At 35.8% G+C, this 18,409-nt stretch overlaps 1 protein-coding gene across 1 annotated transcript in view; it reads left to right on the forward strand.

Moving 5' to 3' along the window:
• Window positions 1-18,409, forward strand: part of HORMAD2 (HORMA domain containing 2) — a gene marked incomplete at its 3' end in the record, with an annotated part of 75,601 nt that overhangs the window by 18,303 nt on the left and 38,889 nt on the right. The window contains exons 8-9 of the mRNA XM_079717543.1: window positions 2,070-2,221; window positions 2,401-2,654. Of these exons, the coding sequence (XP_079573669.1) occupies window positions 2,070-2,221; window positions 2,401-2,654 (406 nt within the window). The remainder of the gene's footprint in view (window positions 1-2,069; window positions 2,222-2,400; window positions 2,655-18,409) is intronic.

An 18,409-nucleotide genomic window follows, 5' to 3' on the forward strand; every position in this document is an offset into this window, starting at 1 on the left:
GCTCTGTCTCATCATTTATTATTACAAGTTTAATGATTTCTCTCCAAGATTCACACCCTTAATTATCCTCTCATTTGTAAAATTTACAGACAGCATTAGGATGTGAAGGGGAAGTAAGTTCTAGGAACAAGAATTAAGGTACTAACCATCATTAGCTAACATCTGTATAACACTTTACAGATTGTTCAGCAGTTTTCACACATATTCTCTCATATAAAACAGCTGCCTCTTACTCTCTAAAATTCAAGCATAAGTACAACTGACAAGCAGATTAATTTCTTTTGTTACGAAGGCACATAACTCTAGAGGTGAACAGTAAAACAGAAATGGCCAGATCTGGGACTTCCCTGGTGGTCCAGTGGTTAAGATTCCATGCTCCCAATGCAGGGGGACCGGGTTCAATCCTGGTCAGGGAACTAGATCCCACATGCCGCAACTAAAAGTTCTCTCACGCCGCAAAGAAGATCCCGCGTGCCGCAACTAAGGCCTGGCACAGCCAAATAAATAAATAAATATTTTAAAAAAGAAAAAAGAAGAAATGGCCAAATCTTTCTGCTACTAAGGGGAAGAGAAGGTAATGCATACGTGACCAAAGGTGGGCATTTGTTCAAGTGATTGTTCATACAAAATTACCTTATCATCTCTTCTATAGTAAAGAAAATTTTCCTTTTAAAAGAGTACAAGGGAGTCTTGAAAATGATTTTACATGAGTATGATTTTATGAATATGGTGTATACTGAAGGATCCCATGTGCTACATGGCTATAGCCCCTCCCTCTCATTACCCATTTCAAATTGGTTAAATCCTGGTAGACAAAACTTTAAATTTTTCAAAACTGAAAAAGGAGCAAATGTGATTCCTTAATGTTTGTTTTATGAATTCACACTATCTATAGTAGTTCAATTACTAAGGATTATTTTTCAGTATTAAGAAAGGCAATGTAAAAATATATTGCAGTCATAGTCCTTGGAAACTACTCAAATGTGAGACTAATTGGGGAAAAATTTTGGAGAGAAATAAAAAATGTTTAGAGTTGGAAGGTAATTTAGTCCAACTTGTCCATTCATTCATTAATACAACAAATGTTTATTGAGTACTTAATATAGTTGGGCACTAAACTTAGTACAGTGGAGATGAAAAATATAGCCACTCATAGTCTAGAGGGGACATACAGTTACAAACAGGAGTGAGGTATAGGGATTACCAGGGAAGACTTCCCTGAAGAGATGACACATGAGATAGGTATTAAAGGATAAATTCAGTAGAGTCAGGAAAAGAAGCGGGAAAAGCACAGTACAAGCAAAGTGAACAGCACATACAAATGCACAGGAGTAAGAAGGAACTGGGTAGTAGTTGCAGATGAAGGTGGAGGTGAGTGTGTGGTTGGTTGTGAAAGGCATTGTACACACACTGTTCTCAAATTTGATTGAAAGGTGATGGATATAATAGAAGAAACTTAAGCAAGAGAATGACATGAGTGGATTTTCCTATTAGGATATTATTTTGGTAGTAGTGTGGAGAATGTTTTATAGTGTGGGCAAGAAGAAAAGCAGGAAGAATAATCAGTCATTGTCATAATCCATGTAAGAGTGAGAAGGGGATGCCTCTGAGAGATAACCAGATGGTACAAAGGCCCAGAGCTGATGGTTGATTTAACTTGGAGAGGTATAGAAATGTGTGTAAGCTTATCTCACATAGGAGCTAACTGACATAGAGTGTCTAAGTGACTTGACTGGGGTCATTCAGCCAGTTAGCAGCAGAGCCAATATTAAATGTCAAGTCCATTGTTCTCACTATTATAGTATGCGGTTATTTGTAAATCAGATTTTTTAAAAATCAGGTCACATTGAAAATGTCTTAAGGGAACTTGCTACTTAAGAAATCCTTTGTATATACATTGCAAAAAAGTACAATAACTCCTCTAATTTACATTCTAAAATAGTCTCAAGAGTGACCTGAGTTTAGTTTATATTTATCTGATCATATAGTAAAAAGTTTTGTTCTTTTTAAAATAGATTTTCAGTATTATATGTGATTGAAAAGTATGCTGTTTTTCTATGTGGTTATAGCAGGAGCACAACCTTCAAAAGTGGGACAAACAGTGAAGATATTAAGAAAGCCAGTGTTCTACTGATGCGTAAATTGTATATACTGATGCAGAACCTTGGACCCCTTCCTAATGATGTTTTACTTACTATGAAACTCCACTACTATAATGCAGGTAGGTGGGGACCTCTAGTCAAATTCCTTCTTCAGTGCTGAAGTAAGTATTTTGGATAAATAGAAGGATTTTGGCAAGCATTTGAAAGAGATGTCTGTTGTTACACATGAAAGATTATGCTGACTTGTTCTCCTGAAACTCAACAGTTTTCTTGGTTTTCTGCCCTTTTCATTTTGCAGTGACCCCACATGATTACCATCCCCCTGGTTTTAAAGAAGGGGTAAATTCACACTCCCTGCTGTTCGACGGGGAGCCTGTAAACCTGCAAGTGGGATTGGTCTCCACGGGCTTTCATAGCATGGAAGTAAAAGTCACAACCGAGGCCACCAGAGTGTCTGATTTGGAGAACAATCTCTTTCAGGAGAGCAGCACTACAGAGATCGCCCATCAGGGTCTAGACTGTGATGAAGAGGAAGAGGAATGCAACAATCACGTAAGGCAAAGCTGTAGCGACCCTCCACTGCTTCAGTTAAACCCAGTTGACATTTTTCAGTTCATACACAGGTCATATCATAGTAACAGGATCCAATGGAGTGTGCCGGGTGTAAACACTGAAACAAAACTAGCCCCTAACCTCGAGTCTTTCTTCTAAAAAAGCACTATCTTCAAGAAGGAAATATACTCTGTTAGATGAAGTGGTCCATGGCTAGGAGAAAAAAAGACTTTCTAATATACTTCTTTTTATAAAAGGTACCCATGAATTTAGGAAATTTGGGATTTTCTATAACTTATAAAAGCATATTAAACATATTTAAAAATATTATATGTGTTTATTCATACTCACTGCAAGTATAAGTAAGTTCTCGATTACTGGGGTAGAAAAGTGTTATGGATAAACCTAAGTCAGAGTGCATTCATTTTCACTGCTGTAGATTATTCTACTCTTGACAGACATTCTTTCTTCCTCTGCAATTGTTATAAACATTCATGTATACACCTCCTTGTACACATGTGCAATAGTGTCTCCAGGGAATATACCAGAGTCCTAGGGCTTGCACATTTTCAACTTTATTAGGTAATGAAAAACTGTTCTCCAAAATGGTTGTACCAATTTATGCTCCACCAAAAGTGGAGGGCGTGCTCTACATTACTGTCAATACTTTTTTTTTAAAGTAATACTTTAAATTTTATTTATTTATGGCTGCATTGGGTCTTCATTGCTGCACGCGGGCTTTCTCTAGTTGCAGCGAGCGGGGCTACTCTTTGCTGGTGCGCGGGCTTCTCACTGCGGTGGCTTCTCTTGTTGTGGAGCACAGGCTATAGACATGCGGATTCAGTAGTTGTGGCTTGCGAGCTCTAGAGCGCAGGCTTAGTAGTTGTGGCGCATGCGATTAGTTGCTCTGCGGCATGTGGGATCTTCACGGACCGGGGCCCGAACCCGTGTCCCCTGCATTGTCAGGCAGATTCTTAACCAATGTGCCACCAGGGAAGTCCCCTTATCAATACTTAATTTTACCCAAGTTTATGTTTTCTGCCTAACTCCTGGACGTAAATGGTAATGCTTCATGATTTGATTTTGATTTGCATTTCCCTGATTATTAATGAGTTTAAGCATCTTTTCATGTATATTGGCTGTTCTAGTTTTCTTATGTATAAAGTAACTGTTCAAGTCTTTCATGCATTTTTCTATTGGATTATTTATCTTTTCCTCATTTATTTAAAAATATGTTCTGAAGAATAATTATTTTTCATTATTTATGTTGCATTTTTTTTTCAGGTTTGTGGCTTGTCTCTTCACTTTCCTTAAGATGTTTTTTGCTAAGGAGAAGTTCTTAATTTTAATGTAGTCAACTCTTTTCCTCTAATATGTGCTTTTGGATATTAAGAAATTCTTCCTCATCTGAGTTCATTTTTAAAATTCTCCTCTATTTTGTTACAAAAATTTTAAGGTTTTTCTTTTTACATTTATATTCCACTTGGAGTTTATTTTTATTTGTGGGGTAAGGTAGACCAGACCCCTTTTACATTTTAAAATCCAAGTGTAATATACATACAGAAAAATACATATATCATAGTGATACAGCTCAATAAATATTCACAAACTGAACACCAGGGCTGGGATGAGAGTGAGGCAAACAAGGTAAGAGTGAGTACCACCTTAAATATTACTTCCTAGGTATCTTGTTTGCCTCACCCCATTCCAGCCCTACTGAATACACATGTGAAATCAGCACCAAGATCAAGAAACAAAATACTACCAGCACCTTGAGAAAACTCAGTCTTACTTTGCAGTCACTGTTCTGCTCAACAGGAGTATCTCTATCCAGGCTTCTATTAGCATAGATTAGTTTCTCTTGTTTTTTATTTTATAGATGTGGAATCATGGAGTATGAAACATTTTTCACTGCTTTGAACATTCCGAACATGTTTTTTAGTGAAATACATACACATTTCTGGAGGGAATAGATTTACTAGGAGTAGAATTGCTGGGTCACAGGATATGAGTACATTTAGCTTTAACAGATACTACAAAACAATTTCCAAAGGGCTTGTGCCAATTTACACTTCCATCAGCAAGTTTTGGTTGCCCCACATCCTCACCAACTGTTGGCATTTTCCATCTTTTTAATTTTAGCCATTCTGGTGGGTGTGTAGTGGTAGGTCATTGTGGTTTTAATTTGTAGTTTCCTGATGACTAATGAAGATGAACACCTTTTCACATGTTTATTGGCCATGTTGGATGTCCTCTTTTGTGAAATGTCTTTTCAAGTCATTTGTCATTTTTCTATTGGGTTCTGTTGGGTTTGTCTTTCATTCTTATGGATTTGTAGGAGTTCTGAATATATATTCCACATATAAGTCCTTTGTCAGATACATGTATTGTGAATATCTCTTCAACTTTCTAACTTGCCTTTTTACTCTCAACGGTGTATTGTGATGAACAGAATATTAATTTTAATATAGTTCAACTTATCAATCTTTTTGGCTACCTTTGGCAGTTTTTATTTTAAAAATTTTATCCACTCTAAAATTTACAGAGATGTACTCTATGTTTTTCTCTAACAAGGAGAAATAGCTGCAGAAACAGAAGTGATTTTTTTTTTTTTTTTTTTTTTTTTTTTTTTTTGTGGTACGCGGGCCTCTCACTGTTGTGGCCTCTCCCGTTGCGGAGCACAGGCTCCGGATGCGCAGGCTCAGCAGCCATGGCTCACGGGCCCAGCCGCTCCGCGGCATATGGGATCCTCCCAGACCGGGGCACGAACCCGTATCCCCTGCATCGGCAGGCGGACTCTCAACCACTGCGCCACCAGGGAGGCCCCAGAAGTGATTTTTAAAATTATAAGATACCTCCATGAATAACATCATACCAAAAAATATAAATAACTGACCTTTCTCTCCCCTATCTTCAAGTATTTATATATTTTGGTATGACGTTATTCATGGAGGTCTCATAATTTTAAAAATTGCTTCTGCTTCTGTAGTTATTTCCTTGTTTTTATATCTGGTATTTATTTGTCCCCATTTGTTTTTCTTGGTTAGATTGGCCCCAAATAGTATTTTTTATTACTCTTTTCAAAGTCATCTTTTAGTTATGCTGATCTCTTCTGTTGCTTTGTTTTTCTATTTTGCTCATGTTTTGTTTTTATCTTTGCCTTCTTCTATTTCTCTGGTTTGGTTTTGTCTCCCTTATTCCAAACTGATCTCTCCATCAATATATAGACATATATATTCTATGAGTACCTCGAATTCAGTATCAAATGGAATTTCAACTTCTTACCAAACATGCTCTTCTTCCTCCCAGGTTCCTTATCTTTGTATTTCATTAAAACATTACCAAGCAGCCTGACCAGGAATGTGTTCAACTCCTATTTTCTTCTCACTTTTCACAGCCTTTTGGTTACCATTTCCATCTGTTTTGTGTCTGAAATACTTCTCCAGTCTGGCCCTATTGCCATTGTACTGATTCAGGCTGTCATCATTGCTTTCTTGCTGAAGGACAGCTGAGCCTCCTAACTGAATCTCCCTGATGTCAGCATTGCCCCTCTAATTTGTCTTCCAGAGTGCCAGAGAGTGAGGGTACTAAAACTATGATGATCATTTTCAAATATTTCAAGTTGATTTATTTTGTGTAATTTCAAAGGTCAGAATGAGAGCCAGAAAATGAAAATTACATTGGCTGAGTGAGGTGTGCAGAGGTTGATTTTGGCTCAAGAGAAGGAAGAACTTTCTCTTAAAAAATTTTAAAGCAATATCATAATGATATTAAAGTAATTTAAAAAGCAGTGCAAATCTTCCAGCTGTCCTACCATCCCAACCCATCCGTACTGTTTTCTTTCTTTCTTTTTTTTTTTTTTTTGGCCACACCACAGCATGTGGGATCTTAGTTCCCTACCCAGGGATCAAATCTGTGCCCCCTGCAGTGGAAGCACAGAGTCTTAACTGCTGGACTGCCAGGGAAGTCCCTGTTTTCATTTTTATATGTTCCATCCCATCTAGTCATTTTCCACAGATATACATATTTATACATGATTTTAATCATGGTATAAATATAAATTTGTTTTATTGATAATTTTATACCTAATATTAATTTTATAACTATGTCCTACCTTACTCTTCATATTTTTTATTTTAATGAACTTTTTTTTCCATTTAGGTATTATACCATTTTCCTACATTGAACATTTAAGTTAATTCCTGATTTTACTATTATAAATGGTGGTGTAATAAAATACCTTTGTATGTATGGCAGAATTTTCCCTTATTTTCTAGGGGTATAGTATCAGGACTGAAATTTACAGAGCCTGAAAATTTGTATAGCTCTCAAATGAGTATTATCATTTTCCAGAAGCTTCCAGCTTCTCTACCTCCTCAGGATGGATTTTCTAAAAATGACAACTACTTGATAAAACTGACTATCTTGAGAAGGGTGAACGCTTTGTCGACAGCTGTGTTCAAGTACAGGTAGATACTATGTTCAAGATAGAGTATAGATGATTGTCTCTAGGGTGTTGCAAGAGAAAATCATGATTTGGGGGGAAGGTTGAACTAGACTGACCTCTGAGGTCCCTTCCATGCTAAGATTCCCTGGGTTATATTTTGAATTCCTATTAAGAGCATAATGCCCTACTAAGCACTGTGAGGAAAATTAAGACATATAAAATATAGTTTCTACCTTTGAGAACTCTAGCTGAAGAGACAATATCTACATGATAAAAATAATACTGGAGAGTATATGAATGATAGAAATAATATTAACTAACAATACTGAGCATGATACTCAGGGCTTCACATGTATTATCGCTTTAAATCTTCCCAGCTATTTTATGAGGTAGATTCTATTATTATCCTGATTTTACAAAGGAGAAAACTGAAACTTAGAGAAATTAGCCCAAGGCTACAGATACAGTGAATAAGTAGCAGGGCCAGAATTCAAATCAAGGCAGTTGGACTCCAAAGCCTGTGCTCTTAGGATACAGAAATAAAGGTAAACTGGCACTGGGTGGGAAGGTTTCACTGAGTTGATTTTATGGATACATCAGTTTGATTGGCAGAGATTAAGGCAGAGGACGTTCCAGGCAAGTTGGAAAGTACAGTGTGGTAGCATCAGAGCTTCTGTCTCTATGATTTGGAATTCCAATTCTGAACCTTCCACATCTTTTCCTGTATCCTACCTGGCTTTGCTGAAATCTCTACTTTTCGTAAACTTTAACTCAAAGATTTTTAAAAGCTTTTTTAAATCATAAAATTTTTCTATTAAAATATAAAGTTTAAAAAATCTTGATCAAACAGCTTATACTGCTTTTTCACCAGTGATCCATAGTAAAGAAGTAATTTAACATAATCATCTTGTGAGGTTATTGTAAGATTGAAAAAAATATTTTAATACAATTTTCTTTTTCAGGTTATTTCTTTTTTTTTTTTTTTTTTTTTTTTGCGGTATGTGGGCCTCTCACTGTTGTGGCCTCTCCCGTTGCGGAGCACAGGCTCCGGACACGCAGGCTCAATGGCCATGGCTCATGGGCCAAGCCGCTCCGCGGCATGTGGGATCCTCCCAGACCGGGGCACGAACCCGTGTCCCCTGCATCGGCAGGCGGACTCTCAACCACTGCGCCACCAGGGAAGCCCCAGGTTATTTCTTATCTCAGTCACAGAAAGACAAATATAAAAGATTTCTACCAGTAGTTGAAATTATTCAGTATTTGTACTCTTCATTTTCTGGTGTGATCCTTAAGATCTGAAGAACAATGTAAAACTGAGATCATAGTTTGGCAATGGATTCAGAAATGATTAAAGGAGATAAACTTGAAATTTTAAATTTCTTAGATGATAATAACTCTTAAAACCTAACTCCACTTGGAAAATAGGACACAGAACCCAAGTAAAGAGACCAAGGAATCCCAGGACAAAACAGGGTTATGTAGAACTGTCTGAAAAACCCTGTCCCAAATGTGTCCTTATTTTATCTACCTCTGCGACATCTTCAGGACAGGTCTTCCTTCCTTGTAGGGGTGGTTTAAGCTTAAGGCCTTAGGCAGTAAGGACACACAAACACAGTGGCACCTCACAGTACTCTGTGAAGTTGGACCTGTTTTCTCTGTTTCAGTCAGCTGGACGGATAGCAATAGACATATACACTAGAGAGAGACTCTTGGACAGGCTTCTTTAAAGAACTCACCTATGTGGTGACAATAACCACATGTTCTGGAATTGGTTGTAGAATCTTATTTAAATTTTATGCTAAGTTTAAATGCTGAGGGAAAAGTACTTCTTTCTAATAGAGGTAGTTAACCCAGGCTCCTTAAAGGACTAGTAATTACTGATACATCCAGACAGCTATAAAAAGATGGAGAGCTAATGTTGCACACATGTCTATTGTAGAGACTGATGGTCCTAGTTTATTAAGACATTACAGCTCTTTGGGAATTCGTATTTTTATCAGTTTTTAAGTGGGAATCCATAGGCTGTAATTTTCTAATTTTCTGAGCTTTTTATGAGTTTTTGTACCCTCAGAAAGGGTTGCTTTTTCTTTTTGATGAATTCCACAAAATAATACATATATTATAACAATATATGCATTTTTTTCCCTGTGTGAAGGCCATTTTTTTCCCTGTGTGAAGGCCATTTCTTACCTTTTGTGCTAACACATTTGATTAAAGTGTAAATGATTTGTTTTTGAGAAATTAGAATGTAAAGTACATTGGTGCCAAAGTAAATGGTACCATTTAAGTGTGGACTAGAAAGGTATTTTCTGCAATTCCTTAGAATTGCTTTGTATTCTAGTCAGTGGATTAAAACAAGAGCTTTTTCATTCAGAATCTATTTTCTCCCACTAAACTCTGAACTGAAGTTTTGCATTTTTGAGGTATAGTCTGATGATTTTCATAGTATTACATCTCTTGAAGCATATATGCCTTGTTTGATACAATGTAGTGTTGGCAAGAATATCTTAGATTCTTGGAAATAGAGTTGATTATTGAAAACGTTGGAAGAGGCACATTATCTACAGAAAATATTCAGACTTAAAAACCACACATCATTCTCTCTTTATCATGGGGCTATAGTCCTTTTCACAAAGTTTCTTTTTGTCAAATAGGAAATTTTTTTCAATTAATTTTTCTGTTCTGCATTACAGAATATAATTGTTATCCTCTGTTAACCATGAAAAGAGGAATGAAAGTTGGTTGACTTTTCCATCAGTCATATAAGTCATCTCTTTTTTTAAATGAATCACTCTATAACATATCAGAGAATTATCTCCTTCTTTTGTGAGTGGGAAGAGCCACTCTGATGATCTGTGTATGTTTCATTTACATAAAGAATAAAAGAGTATATTGATATAGATATATATTACAACAGAAGAAAAGCATAGTGAGTAATCTTAGGTAATAACACTTTGGATGTTACTATTATTAAACCCTAGCATTAAAAGAAGTAAGTTTTGTTTTTTTAAAAAAGGAGTAAGACTGAGAATGTTCTTTTTGGTTTAAAAAAAATGCCTGTAATAATCTGAAATAATACAATGTTATCATTATACTAAAACCAGTGTAATATTAGGCTCTATTTAGAGTTTTTTTTAAAAAATAAAGACTTTATTGAGATTTAGTCAATTACATATTGGAAAAATATAATGATAATGTTACTTAATTATATAGAACTATATACAGTTGGCCAATTTTTCTAATACTTGTTATATGTGCTGCTAGTTTTCCATTTGAAGTTACATTGCCTCTTGGTAAACAGATGAGATTATGGTCTGTAACAAACCCAGGCATTGTAAGGAGAGTAATTCTTTTGGTATTTATATTAGGATCTCAAAATTGAGATTTAAGACTTCAGAAGATCATTCCTTCAGACAATGATAAAGAGGAGCTAGAAACAGAAGTATATATATATCCTCTATGGAGCCACCACCTCAAATTTGCTTCTTCCTGTATGATGGAGGGCTCCTCCTGCTTTGATAACCAAATTCAGAACAAACAGAAACCTTATAGCTAATGGCACTGGTCTGACATTAAAACAAGTCTACACTTAGCTCATTGTGAAGAAAGTTTAAAATAATATTCTAAAATATTCTAATCAACCATAAGTTATCAACATTTATTCAGTCAGCAAATTTATATTGAAGCCTATCATGCTTGACTCACTGTACAAATGTAGTAGACACAAAGATAAACACGTCAAATCCCTGATTCAGAATCGCTCAGGAGAAATGGAACAAGTAGCTGTTATATAAATAACAATAATAATCAGCATAAAGTGCCTACAAAGGGCTTTATATACACATGGCTTCAATTGATCCCCACAACTTTGCATAACATTTTATAGCTGAAGGAACAGAAGTTCATAGACATTAAGTAGCATATCCAAGGTTGCCCAACTAGAAAGCATCAGAGTCAGTATCAGAGAACCTAGGTCTCTCTGGCTCCAAAGCTCATCCTCAGTCCGTTAAACCTTACATTCATTCATGTAGGAGAGAATGTTAAAAATCCCACAAGAGACCAAAATTCCTATAGAATGATTAAATTCCACTTTTATTCATGAAGGAATAATGTAACAGACTTGCTCTCCTGTTATAAAAGATTAGGAAACTGGGTAAAATATATGAAACAACTGTTTTCAGACATTAGATAACAGGAAGGGCAAAACTGATCCCTGAGAGAAGAAAAACAAGATGAGCCTTAAAACTGCACCTTCCCTCAGGGGGTCCTTTCTGGACCACCGGTGTGGGAAGGGGGAACCCAAGCAGAGCATGGCATCTTGCTGGGTTGAAGAAATAGACTGGAGTTTGAGGAAGCTGAAGCACCTGGGGACAGAGTATCAGAAGGGAGGGATCTACAGAGAGAAAGAGCTCCAGAAGTCATCCCTGGCATCCCTTGAGTCTTTTGTTGAATATTCAGCTTCTCAGGTATGGGTTGAAATTCTACAAGGTTGGACACAGAAAACTATTGGGGGAACTGTAAAAGATTCTTAGAACTCTCACAAGACTGACAGACGTTCACATAACGATCCGTTATGTGGAGAGACCTTGTTGAACACCTGGAACATTCAATAGAGACTCCAGAAGGGTTACACCTTAGCATGAAAGCTAAACCAGTCCTTTAGTGAAGGCCTCCAAACAATTTTAACAGCTTAAAAGCAAGCCTTGAAAGGATCAAGCTTATTTGCCTGCCAAAATAACATTCAACACTTTTTAGAGGAAAACAAAGTCCAAACACTCAACTATGTAAAATTCTTATTGTCCAGAATCCGATAACAATTCATTCACATGTAAAGCAGCAGAAAAACTGACCTATAACCAAGGAAAATTAGTCAATAGAAGGAGACCCAGAAATGCCAGCAATGATAAAATTAGCAGATAAGGACTTTAAAACAACTATTATACCAAGTGCAATAATAACCTATGTGTACACAAAAACATGTATACAAATGTTTATAGTGACATTATTTGTAATCTCCCAAAACTGGAAACAACCAAGATGTTCTTTAATGGGAGAATGATAAATTTAAAATAAAAAAGAACAAACTACTGGTACCTGCAACATCATGGATCAGTTGCAAATACATCATGCTAAGTGAAAGAAGCCACAATCAAAAGACTACATACTGTATGATTCTATTTATACAACATTTTTTTCTTGAACAGCTTTATTGAGTTATAATTCATACACCATACAAATTGCCCACTTAAAGTATACAATTCAATGGTTTTTAGTATGTTCAAAGAGTTGTGTAACTATCATCACAATCAATCTTAGAACATTTTCATCACCCCAGAAAGGAATCCCATACCCTTTAACTATCACCTCCCTATTTCCTCTTTCCGTCTCTCCCCTAAGTCTTAAGCAACCATTAATCTATTTTCTGTCTCTATAGATTTTCTTATTCTGAATATTTCATATAAGTGAAGTCACACAATATACTGTGTTTTGTGACTGGCTTCTTTCACTTAGCATTATGTTTTCAAGTTTCACCCATGTGGTAGCATGTATTGGTGCTTCATTCCTTTTTATGGCTGAATAATATTCCATTGTATGGGTAGACCACATGTTTATCTATTCATCAGTGATGGACAATTAGGTTGTTTCCACCTTTTGGCTATTATGAATAATGCTACTATAAACATTCATGTGGGACTTCCCTGGCGGTCCAGTGGTTAAGACTCCGTGCTTCCACTGCAAGGGGCACGGGTTCGATCCCTGGTCGGGGAACTAAGATCCTGCATCATGCCAACAATAACAACAACAAAACGAAAAAACATTCATGTACAAGTTTTTTGGAACACCTATTTTTAATTCTCTTGGGTATATACCTAGAAGTGGCATTGCTGGGTCCTATTAACTCTGTTTAATCATTTGAAGAACTCCAAAACTGTCTGCTAAAGTGGCTGCACCATTTTATATTTCCCCCTGCAGTGTATGCAAGTTCTAATTTTCTTCACATCCACAACAAGACTTATGTCACTTTTTGATTCTAGCCATCCTAGTAGGTATGAAGTAACTGGTATCTTGTTGTTATGATTTCTATATCTGTAGCAACTAGTGATATCATTGGTTATTGTCCATTTATATATCTTTCATGGATAAATGTTTATTCAGATATTTTGCCCATTTTTAAGTTAGGTTATTTGTAAACAACAGTAAAAATTGTTGAGGTGTAAAAATTCTTTATTTCCTGGTTACAGTCTCTTAACAGATGTATGACTTGGAAATATTTTCTCCCATTCTATGAGCTGTCTTTTCATTTTTATGATGGTGTCCTTTGAAGCACAAATGGTTTTTAATTTTGATCAAGTCTAAATTATCCATTTTTTCTCTTGTTGCTTATGCTTTGTGCGATGTGTGTATGTGATATCCAAGAATCCTTTGCCAAATCCAAGGTCATGAAGATTTACTCCTTTGTTTCCTTCTAGGAGTTTTATAGTTTTAGCTCTTACATTTAGATCTTTGATACAGTTTGAGAGTCAATTCTAGTATATGGTGTGAGGTAAGAATCTGACAGCATGCTTTTGCATGTGGATATTCCAACACCATTTGTTCAAAAGACTGTTCTTTCTCCCTGAAATGGTCCTAGTGCTCTTGTCAAAATCAGTTGACCATAGACAGATGGTTTTATTTCTGGACTCTCAATTCTATTCCATTAGTCTATGTGTCTATCCTTATGCCAGTACCACACTGTCTTGATTACCATTGTTTTGTAATAAGTTTTGAATCAAGTATGTGTCCTCCTACTTCCTTCTTTATTCTCAGGATTGTTTTGGTTATTCTGAGTTCTTTTCAATTTCATATGAATTTGAAAATCAGCTTGTCAATTTCTATAAAGAAGTCTGCTAGGATTCACATAGAGATGGCATTGAATCTCAAGATCAGTTTGGGGATTAATGACATTTTAATATTAAGCATTTTGATCCATGAACATGGGATATTTATCCATTTATTTAGATTTTCTTTAATTTCTTTCAGCAATGTTAGTTGCACAAATCCTGTTAGTTCTGTTTCTCTGCAGAACCCTAGGTAATACACTTGCTGAACTTGTTAGTTCTAATAGTTTTTTAGTGGATTCTTTAGGATTTTCCACATACAAGATCATGTCATCTGCAAATAGATACACTTTTACTTCTTCCTTTCCAATCTGGATGCATTTTATTTCTTTTCCTTTTGTAATTGCTGTGGCTAGAACTTCCATTACAATGTTGAATAGAAGCGGTGAGAGTGGACAGCCTTGTCTTGTTCCTGATCTTAGGAGGAAAGCATCCAGTGTTTCACCATTAGGTATGTTATTGACTATGCTTTTTTGGTAGGTGCCCTCTAACATGTTGAATAAGTTTCCTTCTATTCCTAGTTTCTTCAGTGTTGTTTTTTTTTAATCGTGAAAGGCTGTTGGATTTTGTCAAATGCTTTTTTTCTATTAAGATGATCAAGTGATTTTGATATGATGTATTACATTAATTGATTTTTACATATTAAACCAAGCTTGTATTTCTGGGATAAATTCCATTTGGTCATGGGAGATTATATATATATATATATATATATATATATTTTTTTTTTTTCCTGAATTCAGTTTGCTAAAATTTTGTTAAGGATTTTTATGTCCACATATATATTAATCTATAGTTTTCTCTTCTTATGATGTCTTTGTCTAGTTTGGTATCAGGATAACACTGGCCTCATAAAATGAGTTGGGAAGCGTTCACTCCTTTTCCATAGTTTGTGGGGAGTTTGCATTAGTTTTTCTTTGAATTAAAATAAGCTAGCTGGGTCTGGGTTTTTCTTTCTGGGTAGTTTTAAACTTATTATTAATTCAGTCTCTTCACTTGTTATAGATCTATTTAGATTTTCTATTTATATTTCTTCTTGAGTCAGTTTTAGTGGTTTGTGTCTTTCTAGGAATTTATTATTTCAGCTATGTTATCTCTATTGACATATAACTGGTTGTAGTACTCCTTTATACTGCTTTCTTATATTTTTGTAAAGTCAGTAGTAATGTTTGCTGTTTTGTTTTTATTTATTTATTTATTTATTTATATTTATTTATTTTTGGCTGCATGTGGGCTTTCTCTAGTTGTGGCACGCGGGGGGCTACTCTTCATTGTAGTGCACGGGCTTCTCATTGCGGTGGCATCTCTTGTTGTGGAGCATGGGCTCTAGGCACACGGGCTTCAGTAGTTGTGGCACATGGGCTCAGCAGTTGTGGCTCGCGGGCTCTAGAGCACAGGCTCAGTAGTTGTGGTGCATGGGCTTAGCTGCTTCCAGGCATGTGGGATCTTCCCGAACCAGGGCTCAAACCCGTGTCCCCTGCATTGGCAGGCGGATTCTTAACCACTGTGCCAACAGGGAAGCCCTGCTGTTTTATTTCTGATTCTAGTAATTTGAGTCTTCTCTCTTGTTTTCTTGGCTACAGGTTTGTCAATTCTGTCAGTCTTTCAAAGAACCACCTTACGGATTCATCAGTTTTCTCTATTGTTTTTTGTATTCTCCATTTCATAAATTTCCAAAACAGTCTTTATTACCTTTCTTCTGCTTGTTTTAGATTTAGTTTGCACTTTTCCATCGTCTTAAGGAGGAAGTTTAGGTTCTTTGAGATCTTTCTTCTTTCTTAATATAGGCATTTACACCTATTAAATTCCCTCTAAGCACTGCTGTTTTAGCAGTGTTATGTTTTGTTCTGTTGTATCTTCTTTTTTATTCATCTCAAATGATTTTCTGACTTCTCTTTCAATTTCTTTTTCGACACATTGGTTATTTAGGAGTGTGTTGTTTAATTTTCATGTATTTGTGTGTTTCCTCGATTTTATTCTGTTTTGATTTCTAATTTTATTCCACTGTAGTCAGATTGAACAATACATTAAATACACATTATTGAATTTCTCCAGGAGTCTCTTCTAACAGGTCTGAGGTGATATCTCATTGTGGTTTTGATTTGCATTTCCCTAATGAGCATCTTTTCATGTGCCTGTTGGTCATCTGCATTTCCTCTTTGGAAAAATGTCTATTTCTTCTGCCCATTTTTTAATCGGGTTGTTTGGTTTCTATGATGTTGAGTTATATAAGCTGTTTATATATGTTGGATATTAATCCTTTATCTGTCATGTCATTTGCAAATATTTTCTCCCATTCTGTAGGTTGTCTTTTCATTTTGTCGATGGTTTCCTTTGCTGTGCAAAAGCTTTTAAGTTTAATTAGCCCTCATTTGTTTATTTTTGCTTTTATTTCCTTTACTTTTAGGAGACGGATCCAAAAAATTATTGCTGTGATTTATGTCAAAGAGTGTTCTGCCTTTGTTTTCCTCTAGGAGTTTTATAGTATCCAGTCTTACATTTAGGTCTTTAATCCATTTGGAGTTTACTTTTGTAGATGGTGTTAGAGAATGTTCTAATTTCATTCTTTTACAGGTAGCTGTCCAGTTTTCCCAGTACCACTTATTGAAGAGACTGTCTTTTCTCCATTGTATATTTTCTTGCTTCCTATGTTGTAGTGAAATTTATTTCTTAAATAATAAGACTTGAAAGTCAAAATTAGTCCTTGATTGGTGGGCTGCAGAATGGATGTTGTATTAGCAGGCATGAAAACAACATTAATCTCATTGTACATCTCCATCAGAGCTCTTGAGTGACCAGGTACATTGTCAATGAGCAATAATATTTTGAAAGGAATTTTTTTTTCCTGAGCAGCAGGTCTCAACAGTATTATCACTAGACATACTGTCATCCAGGCTCTGTTATTCCATTTATAGAGCACAGCCAGAGTAGATTTAGAATAATTCTTAAGGGCCCCAGGATTTTCAGAATGGTAAATAAACACTGGCTTCAACTTCAAGTCACCAGCAGTATTGGCCCCTAACAAGAGAGTCAGCCTGTCCTTTGAAGCTTTGAAGTCAGGCATTGGTGTTTCCTCTGTAGCTATGAAAGTCCTAGATGGCATCTTCTTCCAATATAAGGCTGTTTCATTTACACTGAAAATCTGTTATTTAGTGTAGCTACCTTCATTAATTATCTTAGCTAGAACTTCTGGATAACTTGCTGCAGCTTCTACATCAGAACTTGCTGCTTTATCCGCTTTCATGTTATGGAGATGGCTTCTTTCCTTAAACGTCATGAACCAACCTCTGCTAGCCTCAAACTTTTCTTCTGAGAAAAGCTTCTCTGAGCTTCTGAGAGCTTCTTCACCTCTCTAAGCCTTCATAAAATTGAAGAGAATTAGGACCTTGCTCTGGATTAGGCTTTGGTTTAGGGCAATGCTGTGGCTGGTTTGATCTTCTATCCAGACCACTAAAACTTTCTCTATATCAGCAAGACTGTTTTGCTTTCTTATCATTCATGTGTTCATTGGAGTAGCATTTTTAATTTCCTTCAAAAATTTTTCCTTTGTTCTCACAGCTTGGCTAACTGTTTGCCACGAGAGGCCTAGCTTTGGGCCTAGTATGGCTTTTGACATGCCTTCCTTTATTTAATCTTAAAAAAAAAACACCAAACTTTTTTATTTAAAGTGAAAGACATTCAACTCTTCCTCTCACTTGAACACTTAGAGGCCATTGTAGGGTTATTAATTGGCGTAATTTCAATATTGTTGTGTTCAGGGAATAGAGAGTCCTGAGGAGAGGGAGAGAGATGGGGAACGGCCAGGCGGTGGTGCAGTCAGAACTCACAAAACATTTATTGATTAAGTTCATTGTCTTATATGAGTGCAGTTCATGGTGCCCCCAAAAGAGTTACAATGATAACAATCAAAAGATCACTGATAATAGATCACCATAACAAACATAACAATAATGAAAAAATTTGAAATATTTTGAGAATTATCAAAATGTGACACAGAGACATGAAGTGAGCAAATGCTGTTAGAAAAATGGCACTGACAGACTTGCTCCACACAGCATTGCCACAAACCTTCAATTTGTAAAAAACGTAATATTTGCAAAGCACAATAAAATGAGGTATGCCTGTATTAGAAATCAATAACAATATATCTGGGAAATATATAAAAATTTGGAAAATATTGAAAATATCAATAAAATTGATAAACCTATAAGCTAGACTGATTAAAAAATAGAGAAGACACAAATTTCCAATAACAGGCATAAGAGATCGATATTTCTACAAATCTCACAGATATCAAAAGCAAAATAAAGAAATATTGTAAAAACTGTATTCTGATAAATTGGACAACTTAGATGAAATAGTCACAATCCTTGAAAGACACAGATGACCAAATTGACACATATAGAAATAGATAAACTTAATAATCTTAT

This window comes from Hyperoodon ampullatus (genome assembly GCF_949752795.1).
Source record: "Hyperoodon ampullatus genome assembly, chromosome: 13".
NCBI lineage: Eukaryota > Metazoa > Chordata > Mammalia > Artiodactyla > Ziphiidae > Hyperoodon > Hyperoodon ampullatus.